At 42.6% G+C, this 23907-nt stretch overlaps 1 protein-coding gene across 1 annotated transcript in view; it reads left to right on the top strand.

Moving 5' to 3' along the window:
- Nucleotides 1-23907, top strand: part of LOC115126122 (inositol polyphosphate-4-phosphatase type I A-like) — a 73332-nt gene that overhangs the window by 35354 nt on the left and 14071 nt on the right. Inside the window, exons 5-11 of the mRNA XM_065015345.1 lie at nucleotides 1228-1344; nucleotides 2139-2218; nucleotides 6517-6625; nucleotides 7399-7489; nucleotides 7746-7893; nucleotides 8387-8517; nucleotides 11950-12054. Of these exons, the coding sequence (XP_064871417.1) occupies nucleotides 1228-1344; nucleotides 2139-2218; nucleotides 6517-6625; nucleotides 7399-7489; nucleotides 7746-7893; nucleotides 8387-8517; nucleotides 11950-12054 (781 nt within the window). The remainder of the gene's footprint in view (nucleotides 1-1227; nucleotides 1345-2138; nucleotides 2219-6516; nucleotides 6626-7398; nucleotides 7490-7745; nucleotides 7894-8386; nucleotides 8518-11949; nucleotides 12055-23907) is intronic.

Genomic DNA, 23907 nt, shown 5'->3' with positions numbered 1-23907 from the left:
CAATACATAAAACATAATTTGGGTAGAGTGTAGGAGCAGATTTATGCAATCTAGTCTTCAGGAGATTTTATTGGCTATTTACTTGATTTAGTCTGATCAGTGGAACAGTTCTCATTCTTAACAATGGGCTAAAATGTAGGGTAATTACTGTGCTTGTCAGCAAGATCACTACTGTTAATCCCCACACGTATTAAAATGTTCCACTTCTTACCAATTTTTCCAGTGGAATCACATATTTGAAATCTGATATGCCTATTTGTGTCACTGAAAATGAATTAGATGAGGCTATGTATTTTTGTAGCCATTCATGGACAGTTTTGAATAAGTCATACAAATAAGCATGGGATATTACATGCTCCAGGCCTCTCATATAATTGTTTTACTTTTGAGTATTGGCAGAGATTGTAGGGGGACTCACAACTCATAAATGCATCATATATTATGCAGAGTTAGATGGTGGCAAGGCTTTTCAACTCGTAAACCACCTGAATATTCATATTCATTCGATAAAAAAAAAAGTTTGTGTGATTTTGAGAATTGTTATAACAAGAATATTTTTCAAACACCCAGCACTTGGGAAACATAGATTGGGGGTGGCCAACCCTCCTAGAGAAAAAGCAGGATTTTCTTGAACTCCTATTTTAAAGAGTTCACCTAAATTACAAATTATTGTCACGGATGACTAGGAGTGGAAGGTAGGAATCAGGTGCAGAGAGCAGAGGGTTCACGGAAAAATGCACTTTATTCCGGCACAAAATGGTCATGCCCAAAACACAGGGCGGAAAACACTGACCAACCCCAAAACACAGGACTGAAAACACTGACCAACCCCAAAACACAGGACTGAAAACACTGACCAACCCCAAACACAGGACTGAAAACACTGACCAACCCCAAAACACAGGACTGAAAACACTGACCAACCCCAAACACAGGACTGAAAACACTGACCAACCCCAAACACAGGACTGAAAACACTGACCAACCCCAAAACACAGGACTGAAAACACTGACCAACCCCAAACACAGGACGGAAAACACTGACCCTCCCAAAACACAGGGTAACACGATCCGGAGCACAATAACACCACCGAGGGGAAATGACATTCACATAGCAAATCGCACTCCAAGCTTTCTTCAAAAGTTGGAAGCCCTGGCCAAACTGATTCATCACAAAAGTCCCCCTCTCTTTTTCCCCTCTCTCTCTCTCTCTCTCTCTCTCCATAGGGTACCAGTAATCCTATCTATCTGAGTAGTATAGCATTCTTCCAGGACTCTCTGATCACTCAACAGACGCAGGTCAAGCTGTCTGTGTACGACGTCAAGGACCGCTCCCAAGGCACGGTACGAAATATCCCCCTCTGTAACTCCTCCAACTTCCCCATTACAGTCAACTCCCCAAAACTCTTCAGCCCCAAACTAACCAAACACTCCACCCCGAGATGTACCTACTGGGCTCTAATAGTGACATGTGTGTGTGATTGGGTGTCAGATGTACCTACTGGGCTCTAATAGTGATGTGTGTGTGTGATTGGGTGTCAGATGTACCTACTGGGCTCTAATAGTGATATGTGTGTGTGATTGGGTGTCAGATGTACCTACTGGGCTCTAATAGTGATACAGTATGTGTGTGTGACTGGGTGTCAGATGTACCTACTGGGCTCTAATAGTGATATGTGTGTTTGATTGGGTGCCAGATGTACCTACTGGGCTCTAATAGTGATATGTGTGTGATTGGGTGTCAGATGTACCTACTGGGCTCTAATAGTGATACAGTATGTGTGTGTGATTGGGTGTCAGATGTACCTGCTGGGCTCTAATAGTGATATGTGTGTGTGATTGGGTGTCAGATGTACCTACTGGGCTCTAATAGTGATATGTGTGTGATTGGGTGTCAGATGTACCTGCTGGGCTCTAATAGTGATATGTGTGTTTGATTGGGTGTCAGATGTACCTACTGGGCTCTAATAGTGATATGTGTGTTTGATTGGGTGTCAGATGTACCTACTGAGCTCTAATAGTGATGTGTGTGTGTGATTGGGTGTCAGATGTACCTGCTGGGCTCTAATAGTGATATGTGTATTTGATTGGGTGTCAGATGTATCTAATAGTGATATGTGTGTTTGATTGGGTGCCAGATGTACCTGCTGGGATCAGCCATGTTCCCAGTTAAGGAGCTTCTGCAGGACAAACACCACAGACTCCACCTAACCCTCAGGTAACTCACACACGCATGCACGACACAAACACAAACATACAGTGCAAGTATTCAGACCCCTTGCCTTTTTCCACGTTGTTATGTTACAGCCTTATTCTATAATTGATGACTTAATATGTTTCCATCAAAAACAGATTTGTAGAAATTTTTGCAAATATCACATTTATTTTAGTATTCAGACTCTTTACTCAACACTTTGTTGAAGCACCTTTGGCAGCGATTCTTGGGTATGACACTACAAGCTTGGCACATCTGTATTTGGGGAGTTTCTCCCATTCTTCTCTGCAGATCCTCTCAAGCTATGTCAGCTATTTTCAGGTCTCTCCAGAGATGTTCGATTTGGTTCAAGTCCGGAGAATATCTGGAGAAGTTTTTCATTAAGGAACTCTCTGTACTTTGCTCCGTTCATCTTTCCCTCGATCCTGACTAGTCTCCCAGTCCCTGCTGCTGAAAAACATCCCCACAGCATGATGCTGCCACCACCATGCTTCACTGTAGGGATGGTGCTAGGTTTCCTTCAGACGTGATGCTTGGCATTCAGGCCAAAGTGTTCAATCTTGGTTTCAACAGTTGGTCTGGCCTGGTCTGGCCTGAGGAAGGAAGACCGTATCGGTAGAGTCGTTTTATTAATTCAGACCATATTATCTGATTTGAAGATGTACTACAGACCGTAGGCCTACTCTGGTTTCAATCTTGATTTCAACATGGTCTGAGACCTTTAGGTGCCTTTTGGCAAACTCCAAGTGTGCTGTCATGTGCTTTTTACTGAGAAGTGGCTTCCGTCTGGCCTGATAAAGTAATCATTGGTGAAGCGCTGCAGAGATGGTTTTCCTTCTGGAAGGTTCTCACATTTCCACACAGGAACTCTGGAGCTCTGTCAGAGTGACCATCGGGTTCTTGGTCACTTCCCTAACCAAGGCCCTTCTCCCCCGATTGCTCAGTTTGGCCGGTCGGACAGCTCTAGGAAGAGTCTTTGTGGTTCCAAACTTCCTCCATTTAAGAATGATGGAGGTCATTGTGTTCTTGGGGACCTTCAATCCTACTGAAATGTTTTTGGTACCCTGCCCCAGATCTGTGCCTCGACACAATCCTCTTTCGGAGCTCTACAGACAATTCCTTCAACCTTAGTCACGATCTTGGAAATGAGTGGACCAAGGCGCAGCGTGAGTATAGTTCCACATATTTATTTAAGTGAAACTAACGAAACAAAATAACAAAAATAACAAAGACCGTGAGGACGTAGTGCCCAAACACACTAACACACAATCAATATCCCACAAAACACAGGCGTAACGGCTTTCTAATGGTGAAGGAGAGTCGGACCAAACTGCAGCGTGTCTATTGTGATTCATCTTTAATAAACAAACGTAACACACAACAAAACACTAACACTACAAAACGAAAACGAAAACAGCCTATACAAGTGTCTACTAACCTCTAACCAGGACATCAAGACACACAGGACAATCACCCACAATACAACCAAAGAATATGGCTGCCTAAATATGGTTCCCAATCAGAGACAACGGTAAACACCTGCCTCTGATTGAGAACCACTTCAGACAGCCATAGACTCTCCTAGAACACCCCACTAAGCTACAATCCCACTATACACACATTCCAAAATCCCAAGACAAAACACACCACAATACAAAAACTCTATGCCACACCCTGGCCTGACCCAATACATGAAGAAAACACAAAATACTTAGACCAGGGCGTGACAACAGGTGGGGAAATAGCTACCTAAATATGATCCCCAATCAGAGGCAACGATAAACAGCTGCTTCTAATTGGGAACCAGATTAGCACCAACATAGAAATAGATATACTAGATCACCCCCTAGTCACGCCCTGACCTACTACACCATAGAGGACCAAGGGCTCTCAATGGTCAGGGCGTGACAAACCTCATGGCTTGGTTTTTGCTCTGACATGCACTGTCAGCTGTGGGACCTTATACAGACAGGTGTGTGCCTTTCCAAATCATGTCCAATCAATTGAATTTACCACAGGTGGACTCCAATCAAGTTGTAGAAACATCTCAAGGATGCTTAATGGAAACAGGATGCATTTCAACTCAATCAAGGCTTATACATAAACATTTTAAAGACCTGTTTTTGTTTTGTCATCATGGGGTGTTGTATGTAGATTGATGAGGAAAAAAATGTATTTAATATATTTTATAATAAGGCTGTAACATAGCAAAATGTGGAAAGAGTCAAGGGGTCTGAATACTTTCCGAATGCACTGTAGACACAAACACACGTAAAATACCCACATTTTGTGGGACATTCACAGGACAGTGTAACCTATATGAATACATTTGTTTGGCTATTTACTTACTTGTAGCTCTTTGTTAGAAGCACACTTTTTGTAAGTAGGCTTAGTTATCTGTCCTCTTTGTAAGTAGGCTTAGTTAACTGTCCTCTTTGTAAGTAGGCTTAGTTAACTGTCCTCTTTGTAAGTAGGCTTAGTTAACTGTCCTCTTTGTAAGTAGGCTTAGTTAACTGTCCTCTTTGTAAGTAGGCTTAGTTAACTGTCCTCTTTGTAAGTAGGCTTAGTTAACTGTCCTCTCTTAATCTGGAATTTAGCCTGAAAGGATTTGACAAATGTGATTGGGTGGAGAAGAGCCCTAGGTTGATGCCCAAGTTTTTCCCAGTTGGAGCTGTGTATTTTCTAGTTCCGAGTTGGATGACCGCTCAAAGCTCTTTTTCCCAGTTGGAGCTGTGTATTTTCTAGTTCCGAGTTGGATGACCGCTCAAAGCTCTTTTTCCCAGTTGGAGCTGTGTATTTTCTAGTTCCGAGTTGTATCGAATTCACAGTACGTCTCCTCTTGCGCTGCACAGAATATCATATCTCGACCATGATTGGAGAAGTGTTTAACCAACAGGCTTATCTACCACAGCCTTATAATATAGGTTATAGCAGGGCTCTCTAACCCTGTTCCTGGAGAGCTACCGTCCTGTAGGCTCTCAAACCCTGTTCCTGGAGAGCTACCGTCCTGTAGGCTCTCTAACCCTGTTCCTGGAGAGCTACCGTCCTGTAGGCTCTCAAACCCTGTTCCTGGAGAGCTACCGTCCTGTAGGCTCTCTAACCCTGTTCCTGGAGAGCTACCGTCCTGTAGGCTCTCTAACCCTGTTCCTGGAGAGCTACCGTCCTGTAGGTTCATTCCAACCCTAATCGAGTGCACCTGATTCTAATAATTAGCTGGTTGATAAGCTGAATCAGGTTAGTTACAACTTAGAGTAAAAACCTACAGAAGGGTAGCTCTCCACAAATAGGGTTGTCATGAAAACCTACAGAAGGGTAGCTCTCAACAAACAAGGTTGTAGTGAAAGCCTACAGGAGGGTAGCTCTCCACGAACAGGGTTGTAGTGAAAGCCTACAGGCGGGTAGCTCTCCACGAACAGGGTTGAAGTGAAAGCCTACAGGATGGTAGCTCTCCACGAACAGGGTTGTAGTGAAAGCCTACAGGAGGGTAGCTCTCCACGAACAGGGTTGTAGTGAAAGCCTATAGGAGGGTAGCTCTCCACGAACAGGGTTGTAGTGAAAGCCTATAGGAGGGTAGCTCTCCACGAACAGGGTTGTAGTGAAAGCCTACAGGAGGGTAGCTCTCCACGAACAGGTTTGTAGTGAAAGTCTACAGGAGGGTAGCTCTCCACGAACAGGGTTGTAGTGAAAGCCTACAGGAGGGTAGCTCTCCACGAACAGGGTTGTAGTGAAAGCCTACAGGAGGGTAGCTCTCCACGAACAGAGTTGGTGAGCCCTGGGTTATATCTTGTCATAAGCGCAAAGTGACTGGAAAAGAGTCAGGTTAGAATTTAAATTCTCATGAAATGAATAGGAAGACGGGATACGGGATACTATGTTGGTGTTTTAATTTAAAAAATGCGGGACATGATAGTTTGGTTGCGGGACGCAGGTGACAAAATACGGGACTGTCCCACACAATCCGGGTCTTATGGTCACCCTAACACACACACACACACACACACACACACACACACACACACACACACACACACACACACACACACACACACACACACACACACACACACACACACACACACACACACACACACACACACACACACACACACACACACACACACACACACACACACACACACACACACACACACACACACACACACACACACACACACACACACACACACACACACACACACACACACACACACACACATACACACACACACACACACACACAACCTCCACATACACCCTCAGCTATTGTTATACAGCAGACATCTATTACTAATTGCCTCCAGGTCAGCGGAGAGCGAACGCATGGGCAACATCACCATCATCGCCTGGCAGATAGAAGAGAGGACAGAGCAGAGAGCCACCGCGGCCCGGCAGGACACTATCAATGGCAGGGTGAGTAGCCTGGTCTGGCCTGGTCTGCCTGAGGAAGGAACACTGTATTGGTAGAAATATATGACTTAATTTGAGTCAGTTTTATTAATTAATTTATTAATTCAGACCATATTATCTGATATGTTTGAAGATGTACCACAGACTCTAGGCCTAGTCTGGTAAATGTTTGTTTATTTGTTGGATTATTCTTCAGCAACTTTTCCCATTTCCCTCTCATATTGCTTAAACCTGTCTGGTTAGTGGACTAGAAGAACAAGGAGAAAGGTTCAATCCACATGGTAGAAACAGGGATGTTTTCCTTTCACCTGTCTGGTCAGTGGACTAGAAGGACAAGGAGAAAGGTTAAATCCACATGGTAGAAACAGGGATGTTTTACTTTCACCTGTCTGGTCAGTGGACTAGAAGGACAAGGAGAAAGGTTAAATCCACATGGTAGAAACAGGGATGTTTTCCTTTCACCTGTCTGGTCAGTGGACTAGAAGGACAAGGAGAAAGGTTCAATCCACATGGTAGAAACAGGGATGTTTTCCTTTCACCTGTCTGGTCAGTGGACTAGAAGGACAAGGAGAAAGGTTCAATCCACATGGTAGAAACAGGGATGTTTTACTTTCACCTGTCTGGTCAGTGGACTAGAAGGACAAGGAGAAAGGTTCAATCCACATGGTAGAAACAGGGATGTTTTACTTTCACTCAGTCTGTTCAGCTCACTGGTCAACTGAAGGGTGTCCATGGTGAATCAAACAGTCATGATGTCCTTTCTCTGTGTGTCTCAGATGATGCTTCAAGTGGATGACAGCCTGACTGAGTCAGTGAACATCAGGGCCAAGTCTGCATCTCTGTGCAAAGACACACTGCTTAAGGCTGGTGAGTGTGTTCCAGTGTGTGTCAGTGTGCGATTCTCTATTGGAAAGTGTGTGAGTGAGACTCCTTCATCCTTCCTAGCGTACAGAGAGTTTACATTGAGAGTTCCTACAGATTTAGGAATTATGACTGACTGACACTGATTTATTCGTTGATTGATTTGCTAATTGATTAATTGATGAATGCATTTATTACATTCTGTAATGAATGATTATATTGATTGCTAGATGTTCTGACTGGTGTGTTGCTGTGCTGTCAGTTTTTGGGGGCACCATGTCTCGTATGTATCGATTCCCCACCACGGATGGAAACCACCTGAGGATCCTAGAGCAGATGTCTGACAGCGTCCTCTCTCTACACATCCCTCGACAGTTTGTCAAACTACTGCTGGAGGAGGACGCTGCCAGGTACCGCAGAATACTATACTATGTTTGTGTGTGTGTGTGTGTGTGTGTGTGTGTGTGTGTGTGTGTGTGTGTGTGTGTGTGTGTGTGTGTGTGTGTGTGTGTGCGTGCGTGCGTGTGTGTGTGTGTGTGTGTCTGACAGCGTCCTCTCTCTACACATCCCTCGACAGTTTGTCAAACTACTGCTGGAGGAGGACGCTGCCAGGTACCGCAGAATACTATACTATGTTAGTGTGTGTGTGTGTGTGTGTGTGTGTGTGTGTGTGTGTGTGTGTGTGCATGTGTGTGTGTGTGTCTGACAGCGTCCTCTCTCTACACATCCCTCGACAGTTTGTCAACTACTGCTGGAGGAAGACGCTGCCAGGTACTGCAGAATACTATACTGTGTGTGTGTGTGTGTGAATGCATGCTTGTGTGTGTGCCTGTGAATGTGTGTAGATCACTAACATTTTGTGTGTGTGTGCGTGCGTGTGTGCGTGCGTGTGTGTGTGTGTAGGGTGTGTGAGCTGGAGGAGTTGGGGGAGTTATCTCCATGTTGGGAGAACCTGAGGAGGGAGATCATTTCTCAATACCAGACCATCATCCTCACCTACCAGGAGACCATCAGCGACCTGCACCAATATAAAGGTTAGCATCCTAACCTTTATAGAACTGTCAACCACAGGAGGCTGGTGTCACCTTCATTGGGGAGGACGGGCTTGTGGTATTGGATGGAGCGGAATAAGTGGAATGGTATCAAATACATCAAACACATAGTTTGATGCCATTCCATTTCCTCCGTTCCAGACATTATTATGACCAGCCTCCACTGCTGTACACCAACATACCAGAAAACATCATAACAGACTGCAAGTCTGCACATTTTAAAAACACATGACTAATATTAGTGTTGTTAGTAACGAGTGTTAACAACAACACTATGATTAGTTGTATGAATCGTACGCCAAATTCATAGTATTTTACAAAACATTTTACGTTATATACTGTAAATGTCAACGTTTAAATAAATACCATGAATATGGTGCACTATTTATAGGGCTATGCAATGATATGCTATAACATACTACTAACGTACAGTACCAGTCAAAAGTTTGGACACACCTACTCATTCCAGGGTTTTTCTTAATTTTTACTATTTTCTACATTGCAGAATTGTAGTGATGACATCAAAACTATGAAATAACACATGGAATCATGTAAAAAAGTGTTTGACAAATCAAAATATATTTTATATTTGAGATTCTTCAAAGTAGCCACCCTTTGCCTTGATGACAGCATTGCACACTCTTGGCATAAAGGCAAAGGGTGGATACTTTGAAGAATCTAAAGTATAAAATATGTTTTGATTTGTTTAACACTTTTTTGGTTACTAGATGATTCCATATGTGTTATTTCATAGTTTTGATGTCTTCACTATTATTATACAATGTAGAAAATAGTACAAACAAAGAAAAACCCTTGAATGAGTAGGTGTGTCCAAACTTTTGGCTGGTACTGAATATCAGAAACCTTCTCCGTTAGCACTATAATAATACAGTACATGACCAAAAGTATGTGGAGACCTGTTTGTCGAACATCTCATTCCAAAATCCTGGGCATCAATATGGAGTTGGACTCCCGTTTGCTGCCATAACACATAATTGTCTAGAATATCATTGTATGCTGTAGGGTTAAGATTTCCCTTCACTGGAACTAAAGGGCCTGGAGCGAACCATGAAAAAGAGCGCCAGACCATTATTCCTCCTCCACCAAACTTTACAGTTGGCACTGTACATTGGGGCAGAGTGCTCCAGAGTCCAATGGCTCCGAGCTTTACGCCACTCCAGCTGATGCTAGGCATTGCGCATAGTAATCTTAGGCTTGTGTGAGGCTGCTCGGCCATGGAAACCCATTTCATGAAGCTCCCGACGAACAGTTATTGTGCTGACGTTGCTCCCAGAGGCAGTTTGGAACTCGGTAGTGAGTGTTGCAACCGAGGACAGATTATTTTTACCCGCTACACGCTTCAGCACTCGGCAGTCCCGTTCTATGAGCTTGTGTGGCCTACCACTTCACAGCTGAGCGGTTGTTGCTTCTAGATGTTTCCACTTTACAACAACATAACTTACAGTTGCCCGGGGCAGTTCTAGCAGGGCAGACACTTCACAACAACATAACTTACAGTTGCCCGAGGCAGTTCTAGCAGGGCAGACACTTCACAACAACATAACTTACAGTTGACCGGGGCAGTTCTAGCAGGGCAGACACTTCACAACAACATAACTTACAGTTGACCGGGGCAGTTCTAGCAGGGCAGACACTTCACAACAACATAACTTACAGTTGCCCGGGGCAGTTCTAGCAGGGCAGACACTTCACAACAACACTACAGTTGCCGGGCAGTTCTAAGGGCAGACACTTCACAACAACATAACTTACAGTTGACCGGGGCAGTTCTAGCAGGGCAGACACTTCACAACAACATAACTTACAGTTGACCGGGGCAGTTCTAGCAGGGCAGACACTTCACAACAACATAACTTACAGTTGCCCGGGGCAGTTCTAGCAGGGCAGACACTTCACAACAACATAACTTACAGTTGACCGGGGCAGTTCTAGCAGGGCAGACACTTCACAACAACATAACTTACAGTTGACCTGGGGCAGTTCTAGCAGGGCAGAAATTTAATGAACTGACTTGTCGGAAAGGTGGCATCCTATGACGGTGCCACGTTGAAAGTCACTGAGCTCTTCACTAAGGCCATTCTATTGCCAATGTTTGTCTATGGCGATTGCATGGCGTGTGCTTGATTTTGTACACCTGTCAGCAACGGGTGTGGCTGAAATAGCCGAATCCACTCATTTGAAGGGTGGACTCATACTTTTGTATATATAGTGTATTTCATATCACTAACGCTTCAGTAACATGCTGGACTATCAATAGCGTACAGTACAACACTATCAGTAGCATACTGGAAGTATCAGTAACATACAGGAAGTATCAGTAACATACAGGAAGAATCTATCAGTAACATACAGGAAGAATCTATCAGTAACATACAGGAAGTATCAGTAACATACAGGAAGTATCAGTAACATACAGGAAGAATCTATCAGTAACATACAGGAAGAATCTATCAGTAACATACAGGAAGTATCAGTAACATACAGGAAGTATCAGTAACATACAGGAAGAGACTATCAGTAACATACAGGAAGTATCAGTAACATACAGGAAGAGACTATCAGTAACATACAGGAAGTGTCAGTAACATACAGGAAGTATCAGTAAAATACAGGAAGAGACTATCAGTAACATACAGGAAGAGTCTATCAGTAACATACAGGAAGTATCAGTAACATACAGGAAGTATCAGTAACATACAGGAAGTATCAGTAGCATACAGGAAGTATCAGTAACATACAGGAAGTATCAGTAACATACAGGAAGTATCAGTAGCATACAGGAAGTATCAGTAACATACAGGAAGTATCAGTAACATACAGGAAGAGACTATCAGTAACATACAGGAAGTATCAGTAACATACAGGAAGAGTCTATCAGTAACATACAGGAAGAGTCTATCAGTAACATACAGGAAGTATCAGTAACATACAGGAAGTATCAGTAACATACAGGAAGTATCAGTAACATACAGGAAGAGACTATCAGTAACATACAGGAAGTATCAGTAACATACAGGAAGAGTCTATCAGTAACATACAGGAAGTATCAGTAACATACAGGAAGTATCAGTAACATACAGAAAGTATCAGTAACATACAGGAAGTATCAGTAACATACAGGAAGAGTCTATCAGTAACATACAGGAAGTATCAGTAACATACAGGAAGTATCAGTAACATACAGGAAGAGTCTATCAGTAACATACAGGAAGTATCAGTAACATACAGGAAGAGACTATCAGTAACATACAGGAAGAGTCTATCAGTAACATACAGGAAGTATCAGTAACATACAGGAAGTATCAGTAACATACAGGAAGTATCAGTAACATACAGGAAGAGACTATCAGTAGTCGGCATCATCATAACATTTCCAACCTACTCCTCTTCCAGGTCCATCCTTTAAATCCAGCACTCTGAAAGCAGAGAAGAAGCTGGAGTTCATCCCCACTAACCTGCACGTCCAGAGGATGAGAGTACAAGGAGAGTCTGGCTATGGTAGGGGACCTGTTATATCTATCAGTCTCTATGGTAGGGGACCTGTTATATCTATCAGTCTCTATGTTAGGGGACCTGTTATATCTATCAGTCTCTATGGTAGGGGACCTGTTATATCTATCAGTCTCTATGGTAGGGGACCTGTTATATCTATCAGTCTCTATGGTAGGGGACCTGTTATATCTATCAGTCTCTATGGTAGGGGTCCTGTTATATCTATCAGTCTCTATGGTAGGGGACCTGTTATATTTATCAGTCTCTATGGTAGGGGACCTGTTATATCTATCAGTCTCTATGGTAGGGGACCTGTTATATCTATCAGTCTCTATGGTAGGGGACCTGTTATATCTATCAGTCTCTATGGTAGAGGACCTGTTATATCTATCAGTCTCTATGGTAGGGGACCTGTTATATCTATCAGTCTCTATGGTAGGGGACCTGTTATATCTATCAGTCTCTATGGTAGGGGACCTGTTATATCTATCAGTCTCTATGGTAGGGGACCTGTTATATCTATCAGTCTCTATGGTAGAGGACCTGTTATATCTATCAGTCTCTATGGTAGGGGACCTGTTATATCTATCAGTCTCTATGGTAGAGGACCTGTTATATCTATCAGTCTCTATGGTAGAGGACCTGTTATATCTATCAGTCTCTATGGTAGGGGACCTGTTATATCTATCAGTCTCTATGGTGGAGGACCTGTTATATATATCAGTCTCTATGGTAGAGGACCTGTTATATATATCAGTCTCTATGGTAGAGGACCTGTTATATCCATCAGTCTCTATGGTAGGGGACCTGTTATATATATCAGTCTCTATGGTAGGGGACCTGTTATATCTATCAGTCTCTATAGTAGGGGACCTGTTATATCTATCAGTCTCTATGGTAGGGGACCTGTTATATCTATCAGTCTTTATGGTAGGGGACCTGTTATATCTATCAGTCTCTATGGTAGAGGACCTGTTATATATATCAGTCTCTATGGTAGAGGACCTGTTATATCCATCAGTCTCTATGGTAGGGGGCCTGTTATATATATCAGTCTCTATGGTAGGGGACCTGTTATATCTATCAGTCTCTATAGTAGGGGACCTGTTATATCTATCAGTCTCTATGGTAGGGGACCTGTTATATCTATCAGTCTCTATGGTAGGGGACCTGTTATATCTATCAGTCTCTATGGTAGGGGACCTGTTATATCTATCAGTCTCTATGGTAGGGGACCTGTTATATCTATCAGTCTCTATGGTAGGGGACCTGTTATATCTATCAGTCTCTATGGTAGGGACCTGTTATATCTATCAGTCTCTATGGTAGAGGACCTGTTATATCTATCAGTCTCTATGGTAGGGGACCTGTTATATCTATCAGTCTCTATGGTAGGGGACCTGTTATATCTATCAGTCTCTATGGTAGGGGACCTGTTATATCTATCAGTCTCTATGGTAGAGGACCTGTTATATCTATCAGTCTCTATGGTAGGGGACCTGTTATATCTATCAGTCTCTATGGTAGGGGACCTGTTATATCTATCAGTCTCAGTCTCTATGGTAGAGGGGACCTGTTATATCTATCAGTCTCTATGGTAGGGGACCTGTTATATCTATCAGTCTCTATGGTAGGGGACCTGTTATATCTATCAGTCTCTATGGTAGGGGACCTGTTATATCTATCAGTCTCTATGGTAGGGGACCTGTTATATCTATCAGTCTCTATGGTAGGGGACCTGTTATGTCTATCAGTCTCTATGGTAGGGGACCTGTTATATCTATCAGTCTCTAGGGGACCTGGTATGGGGACCTGTTATATATCAGTCTCTATGGTAGGGGACCTGTTATATCTATCAGTCTCTATGGTAGGGGACCTGTTATATCTATCAGTCTCTATGGTAGGGGACCTGTTATATCTATCAGTCTCTATGGTAGGGGACCTGTTATATCTATCAGTCTCTATAGTAGAGGACCTGTTATATCTATCAGTCTCTATGGTAGGGGACCTGTTATATTTATCAGTCTCTATGGTAGGGGACCTGTTGTATCTATCAGTCTCTCTATGGTAGGGGACCTGTTATATCTATCAGTCTCTATTGTTATATCTATCAGTCTCAGAGGGGACCTGTTATATCTATCAGTCTCTATGGTAGGGGACCTGTTATATCTATCAGTCTCTATGGTAGGGGACCTGTTATATCTATCAGTATCTAAGTTATGGGGGACCTGTTATATCTATCAGTCTCTATGGTAGGGGACCTGTTATATCTATCAGTCTCTATGGTAGGGGACCTGTTATATCTATCAGTCTCTATGGTAGGGGACCTGTTATATCTATCAGTCTCTATGGTATAGGACCTGTTATATCTATCAGTCTCTATGGTAGGGGACCTGTTATATCTATCAGTCTCTATGGTAGGGGACCTGTTATATCTATCAGTCTCTATGGTAGAGGACCTGTTATATCTATCAGTCTCTATGGTAGGGGACCTGTTATATCTATCAGTCTCTATGGTAGGGGACCTGTTATATCTATCAGTCTCTATGGTAGGGGACCTGTTATATCTATCAGTCTCTATGGTAGGGGACCTGTTATATCTATCAGTCTCTATGGTAGGGGACCTGTTATATCTATCAGTCTCTATGGTAGGGGACCTGTTATATATATCAGTCTCTATGGTAGGGGACCTGTTATATCTATCAGTCTCTATGGTAGGGGACCTGTTATATCTATCAGTCTCTATGGTAGGGGACCTGTTATATCTATCAGTCTCTATGGTAGGGGACCTGTTATATCTATCAGTCTCTATGGTAGAGGACCTGTTATATCTATCATTCTCTATGGTAGGGGACCTGTTATATCTATATCTATCAGTCTCTATGGTAGGGGACCTGTTATATCTATCAGTCTCTATGGTAGGGGACCTGTTATATATATCAGTCTCTATGGTCTCTAGTCTCTATGGTAGGGGACCTGTTATATCTATCAGTCTCTATGGTAGGGGACCTGTTATATCTATCAGTCTCTATGGTAGAGGACCTGTTATATCTATCAGTCTCTATGGTAGGGGACCTGTTATATCTATCAGTCTCTATGGTAGGGGACCTGTTATATCTATCAGTCTCTATGGTAGGGACCTGTTATATCTATCCGTCTCTATGGTAGAGGACCTGTTATATCTATCAGTCTCTATGGTAGGGGGACCTGTTATATATATCAGTCTCTATGGTAGAGGACCTGTTATATCTATCAGTCTCTATGGTAGGGGACCTGTTATATCTATCAGTCTCTATGGTAGGGGACTGTTATATCTATCAGTTATAGGGGACCTGTTATATCTATCATCTATCAGTCTCTATGGTAGGGGACCTGTTATATCTATCAGTCTCTATGGTAGGGGACCTGTTATATCTATCAGTCTCTATGGTAGGGGACCTGTTATATCTATCAGTCTCTATGGTAGGGGACCTGTTATATCTATCAGTCTCTATGGTAGGGGACCTGTTATATCTATCAGTCTCTATGGTAGGGGACCTGTTATATCTATCAGTCTCTATGGTAGGGGACCTGTTATATCTATCAGTCTCTATGGTAGAGGACCTGTTATATATATCAGTCTCTATGGTAGAGGACCTGTTATATCCATCAGTCTCTCTAGGGGACCTGTTATATCTATCAGTAGGGGGGGACCTGTTATATCTATCAGTCTCTATGGTAGGGGACCTGTTATATCTATCAGTCTCTATGGTAGAGGACCTGTTATATCTATCAGTCTCTATGGTAGGGGACCTGTTATATCTATCAGTCTCTATGGTAGGGGACCTGTTATATCTATCAGTCTCTATGGTAGGGGACCTGTTATATCTATCAGTCTCTATGGTAGGGGACCTGTTATATCTATCAGTCTCTATGGTAGGGGACCTGTTATATCTATCAGTCTCTATGGTGGAGGACCTGTTATATCTATCAGTCTCTATGGTAGGGGACCTGTTATATCTATCAGTCTCTATGGTAGGGGACCTGTTATATCTATCAGTCTCTATGGTAGGGGACCTGTTATATCTATCAGTCTCTATGGTAGGGGACCTGTTATATCTATCAGTCTCTATGGTAGAGGACCTGTTATATATATCAGTCTCTATGGTAGAGGACCTGTTATATCCATCAGTCTCTATGGTAGGGGACCTGTTATATCTATCAGTCTCTATGGTAGGGGACCTGTTATATCTATCAGTCTCTATGGTAGAGGACCTGTTATATCTATCAGTCTCTATAGTAGGGGACCTGTTATATCTATCAGTCTCTATGGTAGGGGACCTGTTATATCTATCAGTCTTTATGGTAGGGGACCTGTTATATCTATCAGTCTCTATGGTAGAGGACCTGTTATATATATCAGTCTCTATGGTAGAGGACCTGTTATATCCATCAGTCTCTATGGTAGGGGGCCTGTTATATATATCAGTCTCTATGGTAGGGGACCTGTTATATCTATCAGTCTCTATAGTAGGGGACCTGTTATATCTATCAGTCTCTATGGTAGGGGACCTGTTATATCTATCAGTCTCTATGGTAGGGGACCTGTTATATCTATCAGTCTCTATGGTAGGGGACCTGTTATATCTATCAGTCTCTATGGTAGGGGACCTGTTATATCTATCAGTCTCTATGGTAGGGGACCTGTTATATCTATCAGTCTCTATGGTAGGGGACCTGTTATATCTATCAGTCTCTATGGTAGAGGACCTGTTATATCTATCAGTCTCTATGGTAGAGGACCTGTTATATCTATCAGTCTCTATGGTAGGGGACCTGTTATATCTATCAGTCTCTATGGTAGAGGACCTGTTATATCTATCAGTCTCTATGGTAGGGGACCTGTTATATATATCAGTCTCTATGGTAGGGGACCTGTTATATCTATCAGTCTCTATGGTAGGGGACCTGTTATATCTATCAGTCTCTATGGTAGGGGACCTGTTATATCTATCAGTCTCTATGGTAGGGGACCTGTTATGTCTATCAGTCTCTATGGTAGGGGACCTGTTATATCTATCAGTCTCTATGGTAGGGGACCTGTTATATATCAGTCTCTATGGTAGGGGACCTGTTATATCTATCAGTCTCTATGGTAGGGGACCTGTTATATCTATCAGTCTCTATGGTAGGGGACCTGTTATATCTATCAGTCTCTATGGTAGGGGACCTGTTATATCTATCAGTCTCTATAGTAGAGGACCTGTTATATCTATCGGTCTCTATGGTAGGGGACCTGTTATATTTATCAGTCTCTATGGTAGGGGGCCTGTTGTATCTATCAGTCTCTATGGTAGGGGACCTGTTATATCTATCAGTCTCTATTGCAGAAGACCTGTTATATCTATCAGTCTCTATGGTAGGGGACCTGTTATATCTATCAGTCTCTATGGTAGGGGACCTGTTATATCTAGTCTCAGTACCTGTTATATCTATCAGTCTCTAGTAGGGACCTGTTATATCCATCAGTCTCTATGGTAGGGGACCTGTTATATCTATCAGTCTCTATGGTAGGGGACCTGTTATATCTATCAGTCTCTATGGTAGGGGACCTGTTATATCTATCAGTCTCTATGGTAGGGGACCTGTTATATCTATCAGTCTCTATGGTAGGGGACCTGTTATATCTATCAGTCTCTATGGTAGGGGACCTGTTATATCTATCAGTCTCTATGGTAGAGGACCTGTTATATCTATCAGTATGGTAGGGACTCTATGGTAGGGGACCTGTTATATCTATCAGTCTCTATGGTAGGGGACCTGTTATATCTATCAGTCTCTATGGTAGGGGACCTGTTATATCTATCAGTCTCTATGGTAGGGGACCTGTTATATCTATCAGTCTCTATGGTAGGGGACCTGTTATATCTATCAGTCTCTATGGTAGGGGACCTGTTATATCTATCAGTCTCTATGGTAGGGGACCTGTTATATCTATCAGTCTCTATGGTAGGGGACCTGTTATATCTATCAGTCTCTATGGTAGGGGACCTGTTATATCTATCAGTCTCTATGGTAGGGGACCTGTTATATCTATCAGTCTCTATGGTAGAGGACCTGTTATATCTATCATCTATGGTCTCTATCAGTCTCTATGGGGACCTGTTATATCTATCAGTCTCTATGGTAGGGGACCTGTTATATCTATCAGTCTCTATGGTAGGGGACCTGTTATATCTATCAGTCTCTATGGTAGGGGACCTGTTATATCTATCAGTCTCTATGGTAGGGGACCTGTTATATCTATCAGTCTCTATGGTAGAGGACCTGTTATATCTATCAGTCTCTATGGTAGGGGACATGTTATATCTATCAGTCTCTATGGTAGGGGACCTGTTATATCTATCAGTCTCTATGGTAGGGGTCCTGTTATATCTATCCGTCTCTATAGTAGAGGACCTGTTATATCTATCAGTCTCTATGGTAGGGGACCTGTTATATATATCGGTCTCTATGGTAGCGGACCTGTTATATCTATCAGTCTCTATGGTAGGGGACCTGTTATATCTATGTCTTATATCTATCAGTCTCTATGGTAGGGGACCTGTTATATCTATCAGTCTCTATGGTAGGGGACCTGTTATATCTATCGGTCTCTATGGTAGGGGACCTGTTATATCTATCAGTCTCTATGGTAGGGGACCTGTTATATCTATCAGTCTCTATGGTAGGGGACCTGTTATATCTATCAGTCTCTATGGTAGGGGACCTGTTAGAGGATATCTATCAGTCTCTATGGTAGAGGACCTGTTATATATATCAGTCTCTATGGTAGAGGACCTGTTATATCCATCAGTCTCTATGGTAGGGGACCTGTTATATCTATCAGTCTCTATGGTAGGGGACCTGTTATATCTATCAGTCTCTATGGTAGAGGACCTGTTATATCTATCAGTCTCTATGGTAGGGGACCTGTTATATCTATCAGTCTCTATGGTAGGGGACCTGTTATATCTATCAGTCTCTATGGTAGAGGACCTGTTATATCTATCAGTCTCTATGGTAGGGGACCTGTTATATCTATCAGTCTCTATGGTAGGGGACCTGTTATATCTATCAGTCTCTATGGTAGGGGACCTGTTATATCTATCAGTCTCTATGGTAGGGGACCTGTTATATCTATCAGTCTCTATGGTAGGGGACCTGTTATATCTATCAGTCTCTATGGTAGGGGACCTGTTATATCTATCAGTCTCTATGGTAGGGGACCTGTTATATCTATCAGTCTCTATGGTAGGGGACCTGTTATATCTATCAGTCTCTATGGTAGGGGACCTGTTATATCTATCAGTCTCTATGGTAGGGGACCTGTTATATCTATCAGTCTCTATGGTAGGGGACCTGTTATATAGGGGACCTATCAGTCTCTATGGTAGGGGACCTGTTATATCTATCAGTCTCTATGGTAGGGGACCTGTTATATCTATCAGTCTCTATGGTAGGGGACCTGTTATATCTATCAGTCTCTATGGTAGGGGACCTGTTATATCTATCAGTCTCTATGGTAGGGGACCTGTTATATCTATCAGTCTCTATGGTAGGGGACCTGTTATATCTATCAGTCTCTATGGTATGGGACCTGTTATATCTATCAGTCTCTATGGTAGGGGACCTGTTATATCTATCAGTCTCTATGGTAGGGGACCTGTTATATATATCAGTCTCTATGGTAGGGGACCTGTTATATCTATCAGTCTCTATGGTAGAGGACCTGTTATATCTATCAGTCTCTATGGTAGGGGACCTGTTATATCTATCAGTCTCTATGGTAGGGGACCTGTTATATCTATCAGTCTCTATGGTAGGGGACCTGTTATATCTATCAGTCTCTATGGTAGGGGACCTGTTATATCTATCAGTCTCTATGGTAGGGGACCTGTTATATCTATCAGTCTCTATGGTAGGGGACCTGTTATATCTATCAGTCTCTATGGTAGGGGACCTGTTATATCTATCAGTCTCTATGGTAGGGGACCTGTTATATCTATCAGTCTCTATGGTAGAGGACCTGTTATATATATCAGTCTCTATGGTAGAGGACCTGTTATATCCATCAGTCTCTATGGTAGGGGACCTGTTATATCTATCAGTCTCTATGGTAGGGGACCTGTTATATCTATCAGTCTCTATGGTAGAGGACCTGTTATATCTATCAGTCTCTATGGTAGGGGACCTGTTATATCTATCAGTCTCTATGGTAGGGGACCTGTTATATCTATCAGTCTCTATGGTAGAGGACCTGTTATATCTATCAGTCTCTATGGTAGGGGACCTGTTATATCTATCAGTCTCTATGGTAGGGGACCTGTTATATCTATCAGTCTCTATGGTGGAGGACCTGTTATATCTATCAGTCTCTATGGTAGGGGACCTGTTATATCTATCAGTCTCTATGGTAGGGGACCTGTTATATCTATCAGTCTCTATGGTAGGGGACCTGTTATATCTATCAGTCTCTATGGTAGGGGACCTGTTATATCTATCAGTCTCTATGGTAGAGGACCTGTTATATATATCAGTCTCTATGGTAGTAGAGGACCTGTTATATCCATCAGTCTCTATGGTAGGGGACCTGTTATATCTATCAGTCTCTATGGTAGGGGACCTGTTATATCTATCAGTCTCTATAGTAGGGGACCTGTTATATCTATCAGTCTCTATGGTAGGGGATATCAGTTATATCTATCAGTCTTTATGGTAGGGGACCTGTTATATCTATCAGTCTCTATGGTAGGGACCTGTTATATATATCAGTCTCTATGGTAGAGGACCTGTTATATCCATCAGTCTCTATGGTAGGGGACCTGTTATATATATCAGTCTCTATGGTAGGGGACCTGTTATATCTATCAGTCTCTATGGTAGGGGACCTGTTATATCTATCAGTCTCTATGGTAGGGGACCTGTTATATCTATCAGTCTCTATGGTAGGGGACCTGTTATATCTATCAGTCTCTATGGTAGGGGACCTGTTATATCTATCAGTCTCTATGGTAGGGGACCTGTTATATCTATCAGTCTCTATGGTAGGGGACCTGTTATATCTATCAGTCTCTATGGTAGGGGACCTGTTATATCTATCAGTCTCTATGGTAGAGGACCTGTTATATCTATCAGTCTCTATGGTAGGGGACCTGTTATATCTATCAGTCTCTATGGTAGGGGACCTGTTATATCTATCAGTCTCTATGGTAGGGGACCTGTTATATCTATCAGTCTCTATGGTAGTCTCTATGGTAGGGGACCTGTTATATCTATCAGTCTCTATGGTAGGGGACCTGTTATATCTATCAGTCTCTATGGTAGGGGACCTGTTATATCTATCAGTCTCTATGGTAGGGGACCTGTTATATCTATCAGTCTCTATGGTAGGGGACCTGTTATATCTATCAGTCTCTATGGTAGGGGACCTGTTATATCTATCAGTCTCTATGGTAGGGACTCTAGGGGTTATATCTATCAGTCTCTATGGTAGGGGACCTGTTATATATCAGTCTCTATGGTAGGGGACCTGTTATATCTATCAGTCTCTATGGTAGGGGACCTGTTATATCTATCAGTCTCTATGGTAGGGGACCTGTTATATCTATCAGTCTCTATGGTAGGGGACCTGTTATATCTATCAGTCTCTATAGTAGAGGACCTGTTATATCTATCGGTCTCTATGGTAGGGGACCTGTTATATTTATCAGTCTCTATGGTAGGGGGCCTGTTGTATCTATCAGTCTCTATGGTAGGGGACCTGTTATATCTATCAGTCTCTATTGCAGAAGACCTGTTATATCTATCAGTCTCTATGGTAGGGGACCTGTTATATCTATCAGTCTCTATGGTAGGGGACCTGTTATATCTATCAGTATCTAAGTTAGGGGACCTGTTATATCCATCAGTCTCTATGGTAGGGGACCTGTTATATCTATCAGTCTCTATGGTAGGGGACCTGTTATATCTATCAGTCTCTATGGTAGGGGACCTGTTATATCTATCAGTCTCTATGGTATAGGACCTGTTATATCTATCAGTCTCTATGGTAGGGGACCTGTTATATCTATCAGTCTCTATGGTAGGGGACCTGTTATATCTATCAGTCTCTATGGTAGAGGACCTGTTATATCTATCAGTCTCTATGGTAGGGGACCTGTTATATCTATCAGTCTCTATGGTAGGGGACCTGTTATATCTATCAGTCTCTATGGTAGGGGACCTGTTATATCTATCAGTCTCTATGGTAGGGGACCTGTTATATCTATCAGTCTCTATGGTAGGGGACCTGTTATATCTATCAGTCTCTATGGTAGGGGACCTGTTATATATATCAGTCTCTATGGTAGGGGACCTGTTATATCTATCAGTCTCTATGGTAGGGGACCTGTTATATCTATCAGTCTCTATGGTAGGGGACCTGTTATATCTATCAGTCTCTATGGTAGGGGACCTGTTATATCTATCAGTCTCTATGGTAGAGGACCTGTTATATCTATCAGTCTCTATGGTAGGGGACCTGTTATATCTATCAGTCTCTATGGTAGGGGACCTGTTATATCTATCAGTCTCTATGGTAGGGGACCTGTTATATCTATCAGTCTCTATGGTAGGGGACCTGTTATATCTATCAGTCTCTATGGTAGGGGACCTGTTATATCTATCAGTCTCTATGGTAGAGGACCTGTTATATTTATCAGTCTCTATGGTAGGGGACATGTTATATCTATCAGTCTCTATGGTAGGGGACCTGTTATATCTATCAGTCTCTATGGTAGGGGTCCTGTTATATCTATCCGTCTCTATAGTAGAGGACCTGTTATATCTATCAGTCTCTATGGTAGGGGACCTGTTATATATCAGTCTCTATGGTAGGGGGTCTCTATGGTAGGGGACCTGTTATATCTATCAGTCTCTATGGTAGGGGACCTGTTATATCTATCAGTCTCTATGGTAGGGGACCTGTTATATCTATCAGTCTCTATGGTAGGGGACCTGTTATATCTATCAGTCTCTATGGTAGGGGACCTGTTATATCTATCAGTCTCTATGGTAGGGGACCTGTTATATCTATCAGTCTCTATGGTAGGGGACCTGTTATATCTATCAGTCTCTATGGTAGGGGACCTGTTATATCTATCAGTCTCTATGGTAGAGGACCTGTTATATATATCAGTCTCTATGGTAGTCTCTATGGTAGGGGACCTGTTATATCTATCAGTCTCTATGGTAGGGGACCTGTTATATCTATCAGTCTCTATGGTAGGGGACCTGTTATATCTATCAGTCTCTATGGTAGGGGACCTGTTATATCTATCAGTCTCTATGGTAGGGGACCTGTTATATCTATCAGTCTCTATGGTAGGGGACCTGTTATATCTATCAGTCTCTATGGTAGAGGACCTGTTATATCTATCAGTCTCTATGGTAGGGGACCTGTTATATCTATCAGTCTCTATGGTAGGGGACCTGTTATATCTATCAGTCTCTATGGTAGGGGACCTGTTATATCTATCAGTCTCTATGGTAGGGGACCTGTTATATCTATCAGTCTCTATGGTAGGGGACCTGTTATATCTATCAGTCTCTATGGTAGGGGACCTGTTATATCTATCAGTCTCTATGGTAGGGGACCTGTTATATCTATCAGTCTCTATGGTAGGGGACCTGTTATATCTATCAGTCTCTATGGTAGGGGACCTGTTATATCTATCAGTCTCTATGGTAGGGGACCTGTTATATCTATCAGTCTCTATGGTAGGGGACCTGTTATATCTATCAGTCTCTATGGTAGGGGACCTGTTATATCTATCAGTCTCTATGGTAGGGGACCTGTTA

Source organism: Oncorhynchus nerka, linkage group LG3 (assembly GCF_034236695.1).
Source record: "Oncorhynchus nerka isolate Pitt River linkage group LG3, Oner_Uvic_2.0, whole genome shotgun sequence".
Taxonomy (NCBI): Eukaryota; Metazoa; Chordata; class Actinopteri; order Salmoniformes; family Salmonidae; genus Oncorhynchus; species Oncorhynchus nerka.
Note: the sequence above shows the minus strand (reverse complement) of the source record. Positions and strands in the feature narration are given on the sequence as shown.